This window comes from Doryrhamphus excisus, linkage group LG18, assembly GCF_037039965.1.
Source record: "Doryrhamphus excisus strain RoL-2023G ecotype Guam linkage group LG18, RoL_Dexc_Guam_v1.1, whole genome shotgun sequence".
Lineage (NCBI taxonomy): Eukaryota > Metazoa > Chordata > Actinopteri > Syngnathiformes > Syngnathidae > Doryrhamphus > Doryrhamphus excisus.
The window spans coordinates 10709044-10730893 of record NC_136374.1 but is presented as its reverse complement, the minus strand read 5'-3'; the positions used below and the strand labels follow the sequence as shown (position 1 = coordinate 10730893).

General features: G+C 39.1%; 1 protein-coding gene across 1 annotated transcript in view; it reads left to right on the top strand.

Annotated features, from left to right (window-relative positions):
• Nucleotides 1–21850, top strand: part of LOC131106280 (A-type voltage-gated potassium channel KCND3-like) — a 61659-nt gene that overhangs the window by 35741 nt on the left and 4068 nt on the right. The window contains exons 3-4 of the mRNA XM_058055194.2: nucleotides 11888–12050; nucleotides 19120–19221. Of these exons, the coding sequence (XP_057911177.2) occupies nucleotides 11888–12050; nucleotides 19120–19221 (265 nt within the window). The remainder of the gene's footprint in view (nucleotides 1–11887; nucleotides 12051–19119; nucleotides 19222–21850) is intronic.

The window sequence follows — 21850 nt, the reverse complement described above, 5'->3', positions numbered from 1 at the left end:
GCATGCCAGCCTGACTTCTACATTGTCTTCCATAGTTGGAACGTCCGTTCAGTGAAAAATTCCAATAACATTAAAGCATGGCAGCCTGACTTTAATATTCTCCGTCCATACTTTGATCATGTGACGGCAGCGTATTACTTATATTTATTGGCAGATATGTCCTTTTCTTGGGCTGCACAGCGGATGAGTGGTTAACGCGCAGGCCTCACAGTTCGGCGACCACCCTCGGCCATCTCTGTGCGGAGTTTGCATGTTCTCCCCGTGCATGTGTGGGTTTTCTCCAGGTACTCCGGTTTCCTCCCACATTCCAAAAACATGCTAGGTTAATTGGCGACTCCAAAGTGTCCATAGGTATGAATGTGAGTGTGAATGGTTGTTTGTCTATATGTGCCCTGTGATTGGCTGGCGACCATTCCAGGGTGTATCCCACCGTGGATACATAGCTGGGATAGGCTCCAGCACCCCTGTGACCCTTGTGAGGATAAACAGTAGAAAATGAATGAATGTCCTTTTCTTGAGTTAAGTGCAACAAAGCAACATATGACAGGTTGATTAATGCCTATTTTTTTTTTCATCTTCTACCATCGGTAGACCTTCCATAATTTAACTGTCAAATGATCAAATGATCAAACATTTTAATTAAGTTAATTTTAAATTATTAAATTAAGATGAATTACCACTCGCAACTACGTCTGAAATATGGCATTTTTTTACTGTATTTAATGAATAGAAGGATAAATGACAGGACAGGATAATATATATTTGTATGTACTAACAGCTCCGAATGAACTGAATATGTCAATCAAGCTAAAAGATACCAGTAAAAATCTAAAAAAAACACTCACTTCAATAGTAGCAGATCATTTGAATCACTCTTTAAACCATGTTATTATGAGCAATGACGGGTTGCGTTCAAGTGGAAAGGTACTTGTTTTCCTTGCTTCCTTCAATGTAGCAAAATGTACTTCCCAATTAGGGGTTCCGAAGTGAGTGATAAGAATATCCACTTCATGTTTTTCTTGATGTTTCTGTTTATTTACACACACACAGGGATGCTATAAAGTGTTTTTTGTGATGTCCGGAGTGTCTCTGAATGCATCTTGTGTTCTTGTAAAGAGAATGAAGAAATTTTGTGTGTGTATCTTGGAGATAAATACAGTGTATGGTATTGGAATTGTACTGCTGATGATGTGTTCAGGTCACCGTTTGTCATCATGACAGAGAGGCGTGTTAATCTAAATCAGTGGTCTCAAACTCGCGGCTTGCGGGCCACATTTGGCCCGCAGGACACTAGTTTGAGGCCCCCGCCTTGATATGAAAGTTTAATGTTAGTGCGGCCTGTGCAAGTTTGATATGGATGCTGTATGGTATCATGTACCCAGAAAAAAATATTACGTTTGATTAATGTTCATGTTAAAGGTTAAATAACTGTTAATAGTTATCCTCCCTATCTGTGTGGAAGTGGTAAGTTTTTGGCTATTTAAGTTTAAAGGAAATAACTTGAAGGCTACCGTTTAGGTCGCTAGCTCTCGAGTTTGCGAGTTAGCATGTGTCTCGAGACCCTGCAGTTGCGCAATATGTTGTAAATAAAAAGAGTATAAATGTGACTATAGTCGTGTTTTGTCATGTCTACAGGGCTCTAATAATAATGCTTTGTTAAAAAAAAAATTGTCTACCCACCAACTATGTGGTTTCTTAAGTTTTTATTATTTGCCGTTTCATTGTTATTATTATATTTATTTATTTATTACTCATTGATTTATTTTCTTTATTCTTGATTTGTTATAAATATTAATATATTAAATATTGTTATAAATATTCTGTGTCTTGATGTTCCCTCTTGCATTTCAGTGATACAAAGCAGTAACAACGTCTTGAAGTTAAAAAAAAAATGTCATAATACATATGTCAATCTGATATTTTTTAATGTTTTCATTTTACACTACATTAAAGTCGGTAGGTGTCATCAGCAGTTCATGTCTTGTAATTTTCTGCATCTGCATTATCTAAACGTGTAATAAGGTAGTTTTTTTTTTTTTTCTCCCATTTGGGTACTCAAGATTTGCATTCAGCATCCTGAGTCATGTTTTCTGAAGATCAGGTGCCTTCAAAACAGCTGCTTGGGGAGTTAAATTATCCACAGGCATAACTTTAAAGCAAAAGACCACTCAGCACATTCATACACTCTCTTGCTCCACAGCGTCTGTGGAGAACAAAAAACTTTTCCCAACAAAAAATATTCTCCTTTAGAGAGATATAGTTTTTGTGAGGCTCTTGCTATGTGGGAGTGGCACAAACATCTGACTGACATAAAATATGATTTTCACCTGTCTCTGGAGAGTTTTAGCTTGTTGTTTTCAGGAAAGTTTGTGGTTAATGAGCCAGCTACTGTCTTCACTCAGGAGGTGTCAGTGTATTGGGCCTAAGGCATGTCGAACTTTAAAGGTGACCTGACGTTTTAAAAGCACCCATCCATCATACCAACTTATTTTCACTTTTCAAAGTATCTTTCACCAGCTACAATTCAAAAGTTATTTTCTTTTTGTTTTGAAGATGCATCAGTGCTTCCCACAGGACTGTAATGTATGTGTGGCTGTGGTAGGTTGGAGGTTGACACCGCCATGCAATTTCCACTTTCCATTTTGCAATTTCTCAGCTTCACTCACTGTTTTCAAAAATATATAAATTAATAGGGCTGTCACAAGATCTTCAGAGAGCAAAAGGAAATTTCTCATTCAGAAAAAAACTCTCATGATAATAAATTTGTTTTGCTGGCCTCCATATTTGCCACCTTGTGCATATGTAGGAGGCTGAAAATGTCACATGCAGAAGTGTAAATTAAACAGGTAACAGGTATTTGCATTTTTTTGTGCCTTTTAACATTGTATTGTGCGACATGATTAGATCAATAATCTGTGGTATCCAGACCTGCATGGTCACTCAAAGTCATTTTACACCCTAAAAAAACACATTTCCATTGTATGTTTATACTTTGGGACAAACAATCTTTGCATATAAATCTGAATATTGATTAGAACCACTATAATCCCAGAATAAACAGATGATGTAAGCAAGTACGTCATGTACACCTAGACATGATGTTGGAGCACTGTGGGAGGTTGCAAGGGCCAGGTCGCTGATCCCTCCTGCTACATCTTCTTATTCTCTGGCAAAACAGGTGCATATGTGGGTTGAGTCACAGTTACAAAATATGTTTATTAGTGAGAGAGAACAGACTGTCATAACTGCTTGTTTCCAGAACACGGACACAGAAGTTTTTTGGTACTGATGGGGGCTACTACTGATGGGGGCATATTTACATCTGTTTTGTTTGCAGATCAAAATGCATTGTCCAAAATAAATAAAGGATTGTCACCCTTGCATTAGTGGGTCTCTCATGTGCAAAGTTGGTCACCAAAGAGAAATTGGATTTCTTCCCAAATCAAAGGACTAGTTCCTTCAAGATTGATGAGGGCTTGTTTTCCTATTTGGATTGGCATCAACTCAGTAGCTCCAATCCAGTGGAGTGAAAATGTGTTGTTGATGCTCTCAGATCCTGCTGATCTGTTTGAATGCATCTGTTCAATTCCTTGTATCTTCTTCAATGTTGGATACGTTTTTTGAAACTTGTTAAGTTTCTCAACAGCAAGTTTGGCTTCTTCGATGTTCCTTCCTGCGCTTTTTAAGATTGGATGACAGTTATATGTGTTACAGTAATATCCAGCATTTTATTTCCTGCGCACTGTTTTAGAGGAGGGCACTAACAAGCAAAGCAAGTAAAGAAAATTCTCTTTGAATACATCGGATTCAGACAAAAAAAGGCTTACTTCGACCTTGAAAGAATTGCTCAGTATTGACCAAATGTTTCATCATCTTGAGAGACATTTGGCACATATTGAAAAATATCAACCATTGGGCTTTATAAATTCGTATGCTATTCAGCAACACTAATGGAAAAATGATGAAATCGAATGAATAGAATAGTCTATTTTTTTTAGCTGGTGAAAATGGATTTGTCATACTTTGAAAATGCAAAGATTATAAGGCTTAATGTTGTGTCTTTGTGCTTTAAAAACTATAAAAAGCCGCCTTGTGTCCTTCCTGTAGTCCCAGCATTTCTCTGTACTGTACTGCTTTTTTTTTTTTGCAGCGACACACACACACAGAACACAAAAGATAAATTAATTTAACAGGAATTTGAGAACATGCTGCATCATTAGCGCTGATGAAGTTGTCAGTAGAGGTTTTACACAGCACACAAATAAAGAATGAGAAAATGAGGCACAAATGCAATACTCTCAAAGACAATTTAGTTTACATTTTCTAGTACATCTTTAGATTTATACACATTTTCACTAATTTTAAATAAGTCTAAAGTGTATTTTTTTTGGAAGTGTGATGTTTAAAATATAGCATTGATGCTGGAATTTGTCTACGCCTGTCGCCAATAGAGTGTCCGAGAGTCACTGTTGTGTACTTTACCAGATCGTTGGTAAAACTATAGGAAAATACCAGAAGCCATATGTGACATAGGTATCAAACAAGTCAATTCTGTATCATATTTATAGCAGAAATTTGAAATACATGTGTTTTTAGCATCATGGTACACCTTGGACTGGTCGCCAGCCAATCACAGGGCACATATAGACAAACAACCATTCACACTCACATTCAGCTGGGATAGGCTCCAGCACCCCCGCGACCCTTGTGAGGAAAAAGCGGTAGAAAATGAATGAATGATTAGCATAAGAATAGTACAGTTATGTATAGTCATTTTTGACAATATATTCTCAAATAAGCCAAATTCCACAGAACAGTTGTTTACCTCGTTGTTAATGCAAACAAGTATCGTAACTTAACTTAACTTAGCTTGTCTTAACCTCCAACAGAAATTGACAGATTTTTCAAGGCACATCTCACAGCTCTGAGACCCGAGTTCAATTCCATGCTAAGTTAATTGCCGATTCCAAATTGTCCATAGGTATGAATGTGAGTGTGAATGGTTGTTTGTCTATATGTGCCCTGTGATTGGCTGGCGACCAGTCCAGGGTGTACCCCGCCTCTCGCCTGAAGACAGCTGGGATAGGCTCCAGCACCCCCACGAACCACATGAGGATAAGTTGTAGAAAATGAATGAATGAATGAATATCTATAAAGCGGTCGAGTGGTTAGAGCGCAGGCCTCACAGCTCTGAGACCCGAGTTCAATTCCATGCTAGGTTAATTGGCGATTCTAAATTGTCCATAGGTATGAATGTGAGTGTGAATGGTTGTTTGTCTATATGTACCCTGTGATTGGCTGGTGACCAGTCCAGGGTGTATCCCGCCTCTCGCCCAAAGACAGCTGGGATAGGCTCCAGCATACCCATGACCCTTGTGAGGATAAGCGGTAGAAAATGAATGAATGAACGTCAGGTGAGCATACACTTCATTTATTGAGTCACATTTTCCTGGATTGATGGACATGATTTTTTTGACAAAAGTGACCAAATGAAAATGAAAAATGAACACAAGAACCACGTGATAGGAGGTGATAAACCAACTTGCTGTCCTTGGCAGCGTGTAGAAGAATGAATATTAAACAGTGGACTTGAAAAGTACGATTTGTGCTTTGGGAAACTTTGTCTGGCTTCGAATAATACAAGAGGACTAAGACAAATGTCTTAATTCCCAGCCGGGCTATTGTTGAGTTGTTGCGTTTTCTCATTCGTCATCCCTTAGCCTGTCGAGCAGCTCCACTGAGTCTTTAAAATAAAACTCAGGTGTAGAAGGTGTCAGCTGGTTTCGGCCCTGATGTTAAAACACTCAGCTTCTAATCTAAACATGAACTCACACAAGTCATGATGGATGGCGCTCTCTCTGCGGTGGCAGCGGCAACACACGCTCTAATATCCCTGGTGTAAGAACAGACATCACTTTTTTCTTTCTTTTCCTCCCCGTTTAATCCCATCCCACTCCCTACTTTGCTCCCACTCAGCGGAGAACCGCCAATACAGCAACCTATCCCCGCCTCCCCGTTGATTGATGGTCAAGCTAGCCATTAATCATACTCACTTTTGTTGAAGTGTACTTATTTTTCAGTGTTTACTGCGCCGTATTTTGGTGCAGGCGAGAGCAACAAACAACATGGAGGTGTTAGTATAAAGTACACAGTGGAACCAGTTTCAACCAGTCAAACAACTCAAGCCACAATCTTTATTATTATTATTATTATTATTGTAATTATTCATTCATTTTCTATACCGCTTATCCTCATGAGAGTCGCAGGTGGTGTGCTGGAGCCTATCCCAGCTGTCTTCGAGCAAGAGGCGGGGTACACCCTGGACTGGTCACCAGCCAATCACATGACACATTCCCTACCAGCAAAATACAAATATTCAACGTCATTTCACACTGGATTGTTTTATGAATATGGGTTATTATGTAGATGGACTCGCTGCTGCAGCAACAGTTTGTCCAACTTCAGACAGTCCAGTCTCGATTTCCGGATTTGGGATCCAACACATATGGCTGTATGTTAATAGCAGACATCTTAAGAAGATAAATCCCTGTTTGTTATCAACTCCTATAAAGTTGGGTTCGGCAGCTATCCGCAAGTCCTCGTGAGCACAGGAGGCGGGCGATGGGTTAAATAAAATAAAACAGACCGTCTTTGCGGGAAGCACAAAATCTAAAGAAATACAGCTGGAATAGGTGCAGATTCTGGACGACATTATTGTTATTGTGTGTAGCTGCTCTATAGGAGTCCACAACACAACACAAAGGGCCGCAAATTTAGCATAGTAAGGTCCCCTTTAAAATGAGTGAGGGTGCGATGCTCGAACCACGATGTAGTGAGGGACGACTGCATAACCCAAACATGGTACACCCAAATCACTGGGGGGGGGGGCTGAGACACTGCAGGTTTTCTTTCCATCCGGTCAATCCAGTGGGCAATTTTAATGATCAACACCTTTAATTTGAGGGAAGGAGCTCATCAGCCCTCCATGGTATGTTTGACACCCCTGAGTCCTTAATGAATCCCACAGCATGTTTATTTGATGCTACTGTTAATAATAAGAAAAAACAACACAACAGTTTGTCCTGTAACCATGGCGGCGCGAAGGGACCTTAACCTAGAAACATTGCTGTGGACTGTGGTGGAAAGCAGTAGTAATTGTGGTGGGTGAGGTAATTAGCTAGTAAACTATTATTCTTCCTATGCCGGCGCTGTTGGTAATGATCCTTAATGTGCTGACACTAAGGACATCAAGTACACTCATGTTGGCTGAAGTGGCCTTGTCCAACATGGCTGCCAGCAGGATGTTGGATTGTATCCTGATTTGCTGCTAACACGGAATGTCACACAGCTAGAAAAGTATGCGAGTCCTGCAGCTTAGGTGAAGTGAGCAAAGGAGTCGCACTTTTTTTTTTAGGAGATAAATCCTTCAAGAAGAAGAAAGACCAAAAAAATGTTCTTACATTTTCAACCAAAACACACTGGTTACCTGACCGTTTTTACTTTCATGTTTTTACTTTGATGGGCCAATTAAAAGCGACTGAATTATCATACGGATGTTGCAATCATCGTTAAAATGACTTTTTTTTTTTCTTCACCCATCAAATCATTTGGTTTGGGAGCTTCAAACGAGATGCTCCACCAGATGGGCATCAGAAACATTTGGAACATTTGCAGTGAAGATTGTATTACACTTTAATTAGCTCATCATTCACATTCTTTTTTTTTTTTTTTTTTTAATTGCAGTACCTCATTATCTACCGCTTATAAAACTGCTCTTATGTACTATTTTCAGCTCAGGGGCACAGAAGATGTTTCAAGTTTCCGTTCAATTTGGTTTTAATGCAGAAATAAGGAAAAGGTTGAAATGTGTTTGTTTTGCTACGGGGCTCCCCCGGAAGTTGTGAAATGGAATAGTCCTTTTAGCCACTGTTGTTTGAATCCACAAGCATGAGCCATTATTATTATTGCTGTTGTGGTATGGTTCTTAGCAGTATTTCCTGGTATTATTGCTGTTCTGGTATAGTTGTAAGCAGTATTTCCTGGTATTAATGCTGTTCTGGTATAGTTGTTAGCAGTATTTCCTGGTATTATTGCTGTTCTGGTATAGTTCTTAGCAGTATTTCCTGGTATTATTGCTGTTCTGGTATAGTTGTTAGCAGTATTCCTGGTATTATTGCTATTGTGGTATAGTTCTTACTGTATTTCCTGGTATTATTGCTGTTGTGATATAGTTCTTAGCAGTATTTCCTGGTACTATTGCTGTTGTGATATAGTTCTTAGCAGTATTTCCTGGTACTATTGCTGTTGTGGTATAGTTCTTAGCAGTATTTCTTGGTATTATTGCTGTTGTGGTATAGTTCTTAGCAGTATTCCTGGTATTATTGCTGTTGTGGTATAGTTCTTACTGTATTTCCTGGTATTATTGCTGTTGTGATATAGTTCTTAGCAGTATTTCCTGGTACTATTGCTGTTGTGGTATAGTTCTTAGCAGTATTTCTTGGTATTATTGCTGTTGTGGTATAGTTCTTAGCAGTATTCCTGGTATTATTGCTGTTGTGGTATAGTTCTTACCGTATTCCTGGTATTATTGCTGTTGTGGTATAGTTCTTACTGTATTCCTGGTATTATTGCTGTTGTGGTATAGTTCTTACTGTATTTCCTGGTATTGTTGCTGTTGTGGTATAGTTGTTAGCAGTATTTCCTGGTATTGTTGCTGTTGTGGTATAGTTCTTAGATGTATTCCTGGTATTATTGCTATTGTGGTATAGTTCTTACTGTATTTCCTGGTATTATTGCTGTTGTGGTATAGTTCTTAGCAGTATTTCCTGGTATCATTGCTGTTGCGGTATAGTTCTTAGCAGTATTTCCTGGTATTGTTGCTGTTGTGGTATAGTTCTTAGCTGTATTCCTGGTATTATTGCTATTGTGGTATAGTTCTTACTGTATTTCCTGGTATTATTGCTGTTGTGGTATAGTTCTTAGCAGTATTTCCTGGTATTATTGCTGTTGTGGTATAGTTCTTAGCTGTATTCCTGGTATTATTGCTATTGTGGTATAGTTCTTACTGTATTTCCTGGTATTATTGCTGTTGTGGTATAGTTCTTAGCAGTATTTCCTGGCATTATTGCTGTTGTGGTATAGTTCTTACTGTATTTCCTGGTATTATTGCTGTTGTGGTATAGTTCTTACTGTATTTCCTGGTATTATTGCTGTTAGTCAGACTCAATGTTGGTGTGTTGACGGGTAAAACAGAGCTCTTTGTTTCGGTGATATAATTCGGATAATATTATATCATGTTTTTGTCACCTACTATACGGAGTTGTAACAACAAGCACTGATTTTAAAGCTAAAGCTACTCTCACGTCAAATGAATCAACGTCATCATTGGTTTGCGTGTCTGCAGTGATTACTGACTGGCAGGTCCGGTAACTCTGGTGATTTCCGTGTTGACAAGGCATTTCTGGGGTAGAAAGAAATAAATAAAGATAACAAATTGTAGCGTGAGCTCTTTACAACTACAACAATAACGCAACAACACACAAACATTGTCCTCTTGTTGCCCTTGTGATAGCAAGAGTTAATGTTCCTCTTCATCACGGCTTTAACAAAGTGTGACAGTGTTTGTCCCGCTGCTGCTGCCGCTCTCTTTGCGTCTCCTGGGTAGAAGATTGGGATCATACAGATGGAGTTCTTTAGTTTTGTGGCGCCTCTTTTTTCATTTTTTATTTGATTTGACTTGCATGGCAGATCTGTTGGGAGCACGCTGTTCACGCTATAAGCTGAACGGTTTTAACAAAGCAGAGAGACTGGAAAAGGATGAACAAGAACTACATTTAAACACTTTTACTCCAATATTTTTCCAATATATTTAGTTTTTTTCAAAGACTAATTAATAAATGATCACTGTAGATCACTGAAGAAATGTAGTATTCTACACTGGTCGTTAGGTGGGACTAGTAATCTTAGATTAGATTGGAACAACAGGATTTTATAGCAGGTTTGAATGATCTCACAACAGGCTCGATAATGATAACGTAACATGGGCTACGGTTGTGAACCTAATCCATCTTAAACTCAACTCTGAACACCGGACGTCACTTCCTGTTCTCACTCCCAGAACACATTTATTGCAACACACACAGGCTTTATGTCTTAAATTGAATTTTTTTTCTCATTATGTCGACTATAATGGGTAAATCGAACGTTAGTGTGACTGTAGGGATGTTATTTAATGTGTAGAGCACTCTAATAATGTTAAAATTTAAGTATTTGTTGTTTTTTTAAGCCGGAAACAGCTTTTCCTTGCTCTAAATATTCATTAGAATATTTATGGTACAATCTGGTCGTGTTTGTCTATATGTGCCCTGTTATTGGCTGGTGACCAGTCCAGAGTGGACCCCACCTCTCGCCCAAAGACAGCTGGGATAGGCTCCAGCATAGGAGAAACAGAATAGAAAATGGATGGATGATGGATGGATGGATGCATGTTATGTCAACTATATTGGGTAATTCGAACATTAGTGTGACTGTAGGGATGTTATTTAATGTGTAGAGCACTCTAATAATGTTAAAATTTAAGTATTTGGGTTTTTTTAAGCCAGAAACCGCTTTTCCTTGCTCTAAATATGAAAATATGCATGGTGGACAAGTGGTTGTTAGCATGTTGGCCACACAGTCAGGAGATCGGGAAGATCTGGGTTTGACTCTCCACTTGGGCCATCCCCGTGCCCCGTGCATGCGTGGGTTTTTTCCGGGTACTCCAGTTTCCTCCCACATTCCAAAAACATGCTAGGTTAATTGGCGACTCCAAATTGTCCATAGGTATGAATGTGAGTGTGAATGGTTGTTTGTCTATATGTGCCCTGTGATTGGCCGTAGCGACCAGTCCAGGGTGTACCCCACCTCTCACCAGCTGGGATAGGCTCCAGCATACCCCTGTGACCCTAATGAGGAGAAGCGGTGTAGAAAGTGGATGTGCCCTGTGATTGGCTGGCGACCAGTCCAGGGTGTACCCTGCCTCTTGCCTGAGGACAGCTGGGATAGGCTCCATGTGTGAACCTCCATAAAACCAGTCACCTTGTGCTATGGAAATGTGGACTTGTTCAAAGGGTGTATATTCCACCTTTGCCGCCACCTTTTACTCCAATTTTAGATCATCCACACATCATAATTCATAAATGAGTACCAGCTGTGATAAAACTCCCCTTTTCTCTTTAATTACCATTGTTCCCCCATGACGAAGGACACTAACAAGCTAAATCATCGACGAGAGACACTATCAAACACGATATTGAGGTAGCTGTTAAAGGTCAAATCCGTCCTCTGGGTCCTCAATTCTAACCAGATTTCCATGGATTACCGTCTTATGTTTGTGTAGGAATGAAGGACGTCCGTCTCGGTACGCATTTAATCATGAGTCCGATGGGGTACACTTGAAACGGACTTTTACTACCACTATTTCTGTTATTGTAGAGCTGCTCTCAATCCTGCGGCTCCTCTGTCTGTGGAGGGAACAGCAGGCTGTAAAGTGGAAGCAGGAGGACGCTGATCCAATAATCCACTTCCTCAGAATACTTTTCAACTTGGAAGATGTGAGCTTTGAGGCTAAACAAAACCATCGAAAAGTTCAATAGATAGATAGATTTTGGTAATAATACCAAAAATGGAGTACAATAAAACATCTATTGTATTTTTGTCTTTTTTTACTCCAGGATTGCCATTCTAGATTTATATATTTGGTATAGCCCCCATTCTCTTTGGAAGTACTTTTACTTTTTGAGGTATTTTATTGCCCAGACTCTTTCATTTGAACCAAAAATATGGCACAAAGTGTAGCTAAATTCATTGTAAATCTTATTGTAAATAACTGTAATTATCCCATTTTCAGATATGGAGACATGGTGCCAAAGACCATCGCCGGGAAAATCTTCGGGTCCATTTGTTCGCTGAGCGGCGTGCTGGTGATCGCGCTGCCGGTGCCCGTCATCGTGTCCAACTTCAGCCGCATCTACCACCAGAACCAGAGGGCAGACAAACGCCGTGCCCAGAAGGTATTTAAACGTTTTATTATTACGGGGCGGGGGATCCAAACCCACATGCCTCGTGTGAAAAAGTGATTGCAACGCTGAGCAGCAACAACTGCAATCAAGCTTGTGATAACTTGCAATGAGTCTCTTGGAAGACTTTTTGCAGAATTGTTGTAATTCAGTTGGAGAGTTTTCCAGTATGAACTGCATTTTTAAGGTCATGCCACAGCATCTCAATAGGATTCAGGTCCGGACTTTCACGAGTCCACTCCAAAGTCTTCATTTTGTTTTTCTTCAGCCACTTCTTCAGAAGTGGGCTTGCTGGTGTGTTTTGGACCCAAGTTAATTTCAGCTTCACAAGCAGATGGCCGGACATTCTCCTAGATGATTTTTTTGGTAGACTGCAAAATTCATGGTTCCATTTATCACAGCAAGTGTTCCAGGTCCTGAAGCAACAAAATAGCCCCTGACCATCACACTACCACCACCATATTTTACTGTTGGTATGATGTTCTTATTTTGTAATTTAGTGTTACTTTTACACCAGATGTAGGCACTAGGTCCTAGGTCCTACCTAACCAAGATGTTTCAAGCTTTTAAAATTCCTGAATGTTCTTTTTGTTCAGCAGTCGTCTTCATCTTGGAACTCTCCCAAGCAGAGTTCATGCAAAAACTGAACGGTCATGAACACAAAAGAACACAAATTCCCCATTAAATTCCCCCTTATTAATAAAAAGTGTCATTTAAGAAGTGCATTTTTTGACAAAAATACAAGAAACCAGAAAGGACATTTTTTCACACTGCTATAGTTAGCATCAGACAATGCGTCACACTGCGCCGCCGTCTGCCATCATAAAATTTTGGCTTGACATGTTCTGCATGTGTTAATTACACTCAAAAATGTTTACCGTAAGTAATGACATTTTTTGACAGCCCTACTATTAATAGCTATCTTGTATAATATAATAATAATAACAGTTACTGATTGTAAAAGTACCAGATGGAGGGGTAGGATTTAATAAGCTTTGCTTCTTCCTACTCCTTTTGGACATGTGGAACTGTGAACTGATTATGTGATGCACTCAATTGTAATCTGATGCATGTTCAAATGAAATAAAACCATTACCATATACAAATACGTATATGAAATAGGATAATATATGACAAATATAATCTATGATAAGATAGGGATCTCATTAGAGGACAACAGCTTGATGATGGAAATTTTTATCAAGGACAAATTCATAAAAATGGTTGAACACTAATCAGACACCAGCGCTCCAAACACTTACCACAGCTAGAAATGCTTTGCCCTTTCCATTTGACATTCTTGTACACACTCCATATCCAAGTGCTAAATGTTAGCCTTCCACTCAAGTGAGCCTGACCTTTCCACGAGGCCACATCACAGAGCCATTATGTTGGAAAGGCTTTTGTTGATAGCAAATTGATGATGAGTCTTTAAGCGCTGTAAGAAGGCTGAACAATCCACGTGCACATTGTAATGATATTTTAATAAGGCTCACTTTGCATTGTTAGAGATGTATTCATGCACAGTGTTTTTATTGTGATTTTGGAAAGGACAATAGTATAGAAGTTACAGTGGAACCTCGGCTAATGTCAACAATTTATGCCACAAGCGTACAATATCCTATGCATGTTGTCATGTTATTAATATACTGCTAATATATTTAACACCAAACATCCTATGAGCATGCCAATGTATGAAAATAGGAACTGGAAGTCAGCACTTTTGTTTATTTTGGATACACATGCATGTTTTGCCAGGAAGGCGAAGTGCTGTGAGACGATGGAGAAGTGTATCCAGACTCTGCCTTTGTGGCTATGTCGGTCAAGGGCTGGGTTGCATTGTGGAGGGATTTTTACAGCTTTCATACATGCATTGCACAAGTGGCGCTCACTCCCGCAATACATTCACCTTTACTGATGGCTTGTATTTAATTACCGAATAAATGCATGATGCTTACTCGCTAAATGTGTCAACCATGTTGAAGAATTGTCAACACTCTTATGTGTTATGAAACAGAACCGGTGAGTGCTAGGAAAGTTGGCACAATGAGCATCAATAGAGTGTGACTGTGTGACTGTAGGGATGTTATTTAATGTGTAGAGCACTCTAATAATGTTAAAATTTAGGTATTTGGTTGTTTTTTTTAGGTCGGAAACAGCTTTTCCTTGCACTAAATATGCATAGGTGGACAAGTGGTTGTTAGCATGTTGGCCACACAGTGGCCAACATTTTTATATAATTTTTTAAAATATATTTTAATATTTTAACATTAACATTAATGTTTAATATTCCAACTTTACTCTAGTTAGAACTTCCCTGGTTCTGCGCCTCCATGGGAAACTTTGGCATGACAAGTCTTGGGCACTCGGGCTGTGTTAGCACGCAGACCTCACAGCTAGGACACCAGGGTTCAATCCCACCCTCGGCCATCTCTGTGTGGAGTTTGCATGTTCTCCCCGTGCATGCGTGGGTTTTCTCCGAGTACTCCGGTTTCCTCCCACATTCCAAAAACATGCTAGGTTAATTGGCGACTCCAAATTGTCCATAGGTATGAATGTGAGTGTGAATGGTTGTTTGTCTATATGTGCCCTGTGATTGGCCGTAGCGACCAGTCCAGGGTGTACCCCGCCTCTCACCTGAAGACAGCTGGGATAGGCTCCAGCATACCCCTGTGACCCTAATGAGGATAAGCGGTGTAGAAAGTGGATGGATGACTTCATGTTATACGATAAGCAGTATAAGAAATTTTATTAATATCATATTATTTACTACCTGGCTGCACGGTGTGTGAGTGGTTAGCACGCAGGCTACACAGCTGGGTTCGAGTCCACCCATAGGCATCTCGTGAGGATAAGCGGTATAGAAAATGGATGGATGAATGAATGAAATCTTTAATTTGAATCACTACAACTTCTGCTTGGACATAAATAGCAATAAATAACAACAATAAATAGCAAGCAGCTGTTTAGCGCCAATGGAAAAAAACAGCAGATATGCGCTTCCAATTATCCCTGCACCCTGTTACTCCATATTACTGTATTATCACTGATAGTAGCAATGCCGTATTTCACAGTCTGATGTACTTTTCTCCACTTTTACGTTTTGTGTAACGGGATTTCGTGACACCCCTCATACTGTCCTAAAAATGGTTGCTTTACTCCATACCTTTTGTGATATACTGTACTATCAAAAGTCTTCATTAACTTCCACCTCAAAGGATTTGCTCTTCTTATTTATTGCAGTGCTTTTACAACATTAAAGCACATCTTAGACCGCGGCATAACTATAAAACTTTGCTCAATAAACCCCTGCCAGGTTTTATTCTAAAGTCAACAACAAAGCAATAGAATTCCATTAGTTGCTTTTGTCGTAGTGATGCAAACTGACCTGGCAAATAAACAATAATTACCACAACACGGACACATTCTACAATCTTCTGGAAAGACTTCCTAGAAGAGCGGAAGCGCTAAAGCAAGAAAACGTTTCCCATTCTGGAGGACAAAGTGTGTGTTCTTGTTCGTTGTCCTCCACAACCGCTCATTTGTCTCCAGCAACAACAGGCTGCTGGAGACTCCCTCTGCAATTACAAAGTCACCTGGGAAGTTTTTGCAAAAAGCTCTTCTTCTCTATCGCAGTCAGTAAATAAAAAGTAGATCATGTGAAGTCGATGAAGCATTCGAAATAGTTCTCCTCTATACTGTACATACTTGCTGTGTATATTCTTTCCACCTTATATCACCTGATATTGATGAAAAATATGTTTATTCCTGCACCAACCATTTGAGAGGTGCCTTAAATCACACAGTAAACAAGACAAAGAGTGAAGACTTAAACGAGACATCAGGGAGTAAAGATGGAAGAACATACTGCTAGTATGCGAGGAATAAGTCCTAAAATGTATAATATAAACAAATCACCACAATCCTTTGTGGATGGTGTCGCTTGTAGCCAGGTATCAAATAGCATTGCTTCAAATCTCACTAACTGTTTATATCATTAATTTGTGCAGAGGACATTCACACTGGAGAAAAGGCATAATAGCAAGAAGGATATGGGAGGTGTTTATTTTTAGCAAGGAAGTTGCAAATACTGACGGAACTGGCAGCTAGCGTAATGAGATGAGTATCATTAGTGAACAACTACAGTAGACACCGGCTAAGTGGAACAGAAACACAGGTCATTAAACCAGTGGCGTTCAAGTACCAGTAGAAGTGTGGATTACAATGGGAGTATTCTAATTCCTCATTTATCGTGGTAAGACTGGTTAAAGGATTCCTTCTTTACAAATTGAATATTTTCGTAGTTACAGCCTAGAAAGTCTGTTTATGACCTTCTAAATTCAGTCTTTAACATTATTAGAGCCCTCTGGCCATGAAATAGAACCCCTATACTCACATATATACTTACTACCCAATATAGTAGATATAGTAACAGAAAAAATGTCATATTAGACATGAATATAACATAACATAGGCTCACACGTTAGCATTAGGAGGGTTTTTTTGAACAGCGTATTTCCTGCGGTGCTATTGTCTCGTCAATGTAATGTAATAGTGTCTGAATTACACCACATTAGGATGGCCGTGAATGAGTCAGCCCCGACACCCCCCGGTTATTTTTTTCAGATTAAAATGAACAAAGCATTATTAGAGCCCTGTAGACATGACAAAACACGACTATAGTCACATTTATACTCTTTTTATTTACAACATATTGCGCAACTGCAGGGTCTTGAGACACATGCTAACTCGCAAACTAGAGAGCTAGCGACCTAAACGGTAGCCTTCAAGTTATTTCCTTTAAACTTAAATAGCCAAAAACTTACCACTTCCACACGGATGGAGAGTGTTAATAACTATTAACAGTTATTTAACCTTTAACATGAACATTAATCAAATGTAATAATTTTTTCTGGGTACATGATACCATACAGCATCCATATCAAACTTGCGCGGGCCGCACTAACATTAAACTTTCATATCAAGGTGGGGGCCTCAAACTAGTGGCCCGCGTGTTTGAGACCCCTGGTCAAAATGGACAATATTTCCATCCAATCAGTTAATACGCAGGTATTAAGATGAAGAGCGATACAGATGCTGTTAGGTTAGACTTTAGTACAGTCAGCGTTTCATCTTTGATGACCTCTGCATCACCACCGACTCCAACAAGGTCAGTCAACTTCTAGTCAACTTCCATCATGGCAGAATCGACCGTCAGGCTGCTGATGAGGACAACCAATCAGACCAGAGTGTGTTATTCCCTCACATTCTTCCTCCTGGTGTCAAGAGCAACCTTTGATCAACCGAGACGAGCACGAGGCCGCCTTCTCGCTGTCAAAGCCGCTCTCTCGTTAAATGAACGTTTCTGCTTGCCAACCACAAACGGACACACTTTATAATCCACATGCAGCGCCATAAACATGATAATTACATCTCCATCCTTCCTCCTCGCGCCAACCATCTCCAACAACAGCTGCAACTATTTCACAAAGTTCCTCCAAACTAATCCCATGACTTTTGAGTTATGTGTGGGAATGCTGGGAGTTTATTGGAGGAGAGAGTCAGGACACGCTTGAGGAGAGCTCTCTCTCACTTTTTCACTTTTTTTTTTACAAGCACCGCAGGCAGCTTCATATCCTTCAGTTTCCCTAATATCTTCGTTTTAGGACATTGCATTACCATATCTTCTCTCCCTCTGCTGACTTATCAAATCCATCTTTCAGCAGCTGACTCCTTCATTTTAGTGCGACACCCCCCCCCCCTCTGGACAAGACCATTTTCAAAGATCACCTTCCCTCGTTAGGGATTTTATTTTTAACTTTTTAACTAAAAAAGGACAAGTTGTTACAAAAAGTAACATTAATTACATGTAAAATTAAACCTTTTTTTCTCGTCATATTACAACTTTATTTTAGTAATATTAAGAGAAAAAAAGTTATAATTCTACAATAGAATCGTAATAGTATGAGGAAAGATGTTTGGTATTTTTTACATAATTTGAAATATTACAAGAAAAAGGTCAGAATATTACAAGAATAAAGTTGCAATATTATGAGAAAAAAAAGTTTGACTATTACTAGATTAAAGGTCATAATATTACACACACAAAAATCATTATTCTACAATAATCACACTGGCCTCACAGTCAGGGGATCGTGGGTTCGGATCTCCATTGAGCATCTCTGTTTGGAGGCAGTAATATTTCACAAAAAAAAACAAAAATGCATTTTACAAGAATAAAATCAAGAAAAAGTTTGCATTTTACCAGAATAATTTAAAAGAGAAAAAAAGCTACTCTAAGAATAAAGGTAACTATATTACACACCCCAAAAAATTAGGATGAAATTCATAATAAAAGTTATTTTATGATCTAATGTTGCAATATTTTAAGAACAAGTTGGAGTTTTCCGGTTTCCTCCCACATTCCAAAAACATGCTAGGTTAATTGGTGACTCCAAATTGTCCATAGGTATGAATGTGAGTGTGAATGGTTGTTTGTCTATATGTGCCCTGTGATTGGCTGGCGACCAGTCCAGGGTGTACTTTGCCTCTCGCCTGAAGACAGCTGGATAGGTTCCAGCATACCCGCGACCCTCATGAGGATAAGCGGTAGAAAATGAATGAATGAATGAACAAATAAACAAAAACATGTTTGTGTGAGAGGTCTCCCTTGCTGACATTTTGTATTTGCTGAACGTTTGTGGGCGATTTTAAAAGCTAATATGCTAATAATACTGAAAATTGCAATACAAAATACATGCTTGCTGACTATATATTTTTTAAATAATGGCCCAAAGTTCCGAAATTGATATCCTTACGCATAAAATTTGATGTAATTATTGTTGTAGTTGCAAATTGAATCATTAAAAAAAAACTTATTTCCGTCTACGATTAAATGTGATTAATTGTGAGTTAACTATGGACAAAAAATGCAATTAATCGCAATCAAATATTTTAATCTATTGACAGCCCTAATAAAAATCTTTCAATTGTTTGCCATAATATGACCAAACAAACATTTAAATGAAGAGAATAAAGTTGTAATATTCTTCTTCCTCCCTAGAAAGCCAGACTGGCCAGGATACGCTTGGCCAAGTCGGGGAGCGCCAACGCCTTCCTGCTGAGGAAACGCAACGGACTGCTTAACGAGCTGCTGGAGCTAACAGTGAGGATGACCTCTGAACCCAAACACCAACACTGTAGATGATAGTCAATTTGTTAGGCAGAGTATGAAGGCCTCCATCATAACCGGATGGGGGTAATCTACACACAAACACTGTAGAAATTATAACTTATTATTATACCTACATTTGCACAAATTATTTGGACAACAATTGCTCTGTATTAACTATAAAATCCAGAAAGAAAGACAAACTGCACCATCTAGTGAGGAGCTGTGCCTACTTCTGCATTAAAAATGACAAAATAATGAGACTGTAATTGAGTTTCAGAGATTAATGACACTGGTGCATTCGTTATCGGTGCACTGCAACCTGATAGCACACACACACATCCAGATGCCCCCAACATGACAATTACTGCCTTAATTAAGCCAGGAAGATTCACAAAGTCCTTCCTTTGGCTGTGAAGGGAGCAGAGGTGATAAGAGAGGAGTTGGAGCTCTCGTGTTCCCGGCATAATCACACATTTTCCTTCCAAAAAAAAAACGGTTTAACTTCTCTGGCTTTATTTTGTTGGCCTCAGGTAATAATGAAGAAAATATACTTAAATCCATGGGAGGAGACTATTTAAAGATATATGTCTTTTTAAGGCATAAAGGTGAGGTGCAAAATTACAAGAAAATAAAATGAATATTAGCAGATTAAAGGTGCAATAAAACGAGTAAAAAGTCAGAATATTATCATAATACAGTTGCAATATTATGAAGAAAAAATATGATTTCACAAGAATAAGTCATTTTCGGCAATATTATGAGAAAGAAAATTATTAAGAATTATGAAGTTGCAATATTACAAATACAAATGTCAGATTACGGAATAAAGTCCATCCATCCATTTTCTATGCCGCTTATCCTCACTAGTGTCACAAGGGGTATGCTGGAGCCTATCCCAGGGCACATATAGACAAACAACCATTCACACTCACATTCATACCTATGGACAATTTGGAGTCACCAATTAACCTAGCATGGAATTGAACTCGGGTCTCCTAGCTGTGAGGCCTGCGCTCTAACCACTCGTCCGCCGTGCAGCCCGCTTTATAGATATTCATTCATTCGTTCATTCATTTTCTTCCGCTTATCCTCACGAGGGTCACAGGGGTATGCTGGAGCCTATCCCAGCTGTCTTCGGGCGAGAGGCGGGGTACACCCTGGACTGGTGGCCAGCCAATCACAGGGCACATATAGACAAACAACCATTCACACTCACATTCATACCTATGGACAATTTGGAGTCGGAAATTAATCTAGCATGTTTTTGGAGTGTGGAAGGAAACCCGGAGAAAACCCACGCACAGAGATGCCCGGAATAAAGTTGGAAATTTATAAAGAAAAAAACCCAACCATTTTACAAGAGTAAAATAATAATATGACAAGAAAAAAAGGCTAAATAAAAAATAATGTTATAATATTACAGATGGAAAAATATAATTTTCAGAGATTCGGTTGCAATAGTACAAGAAAAACATCAAGATGACGGGAATAAAGTTGATGTCTTATGAAGAAAAAAGTAATAATTTTACAAGAATGCCATCATAAAACATCAGACTATTATCAGAATAAAGTGGATCTATTATAAGAAAAAAGACAAAGTTACAATACTGCAAGAAAATAATACAATACAATACAATATACGTAATATAATATGAATGGTTGTTTGTCTATATGTGCCCTGTGATTGGCTGGCCGCCAGTCCAGGGTGTACCCCGCCTCTCGCCCGAAGACAGCTGGGATAGGCTCCAGCATATATATATATACGCTTATGTCATGAAAGATAAAACCCTAAAGGAGAGTAAGGGGAATGACAAAACGCTGTGTATATTTTGTCCTTGCTAAGAGATGACAAGATGTCATGACGGTGTTGTGTTGACCAGCATGTCAACTTAAGTCTATGAGAAGGTTCACGCACCACCATGGGGGTGGAGCTAATCCCCACAGCTGCTTTTTCTACTTTCTGTCTGTCAGATTGTCTAACGATGAATAAATAAACACAAGAATCTATGCTGATGAACTTTTACCCTCGGTGCCGACCTGTCAACATTCGTATGATAAAAGTCCAGAAATGAGAGAAATTCTGATCTTCCACAAGAATTTCCACCAGCAACCGAGCTTTGAACCTTGAATGCAGTCTTGTCGATGAGGCAGCCCACATTCCAACTGTTTTGTTCACGCGTGCGGAATGTGAATGAGGATCCTTCAGGCTGGATCGCCCCCGACCCAAACCCTTTGAGTACACGTGTGGAGAGAATTCAATGGTTTTTAATCTTGGCTTGGCAATGCTGCAGACTAGTCGAACATTTTCAAAGGTCCCTTTGGAAAATTACAAAAAAATGTATCATAATCTTCTTTTTTGTTTTGTTTTTTTTTTGTTGCTTCCAACCCCGTTGTTGTTCTCTCACTGAAGCATCGCACATCACTAACTTCCTACTTCGCCTCTAGCATCTGCTAATGCTCTGTCCTATCCTTACAAAATCAGAGGGAGTTTTTCCAAGTGAAAATCATGTCAATCAAATTAATCCACTGCAGACACCCACAACTATTAAAGGGGACCTATTATGCTTTTTCCACTTTTCTGACCTATAAATGGACTTAGAATGTTGCATTCTTGTGTTAA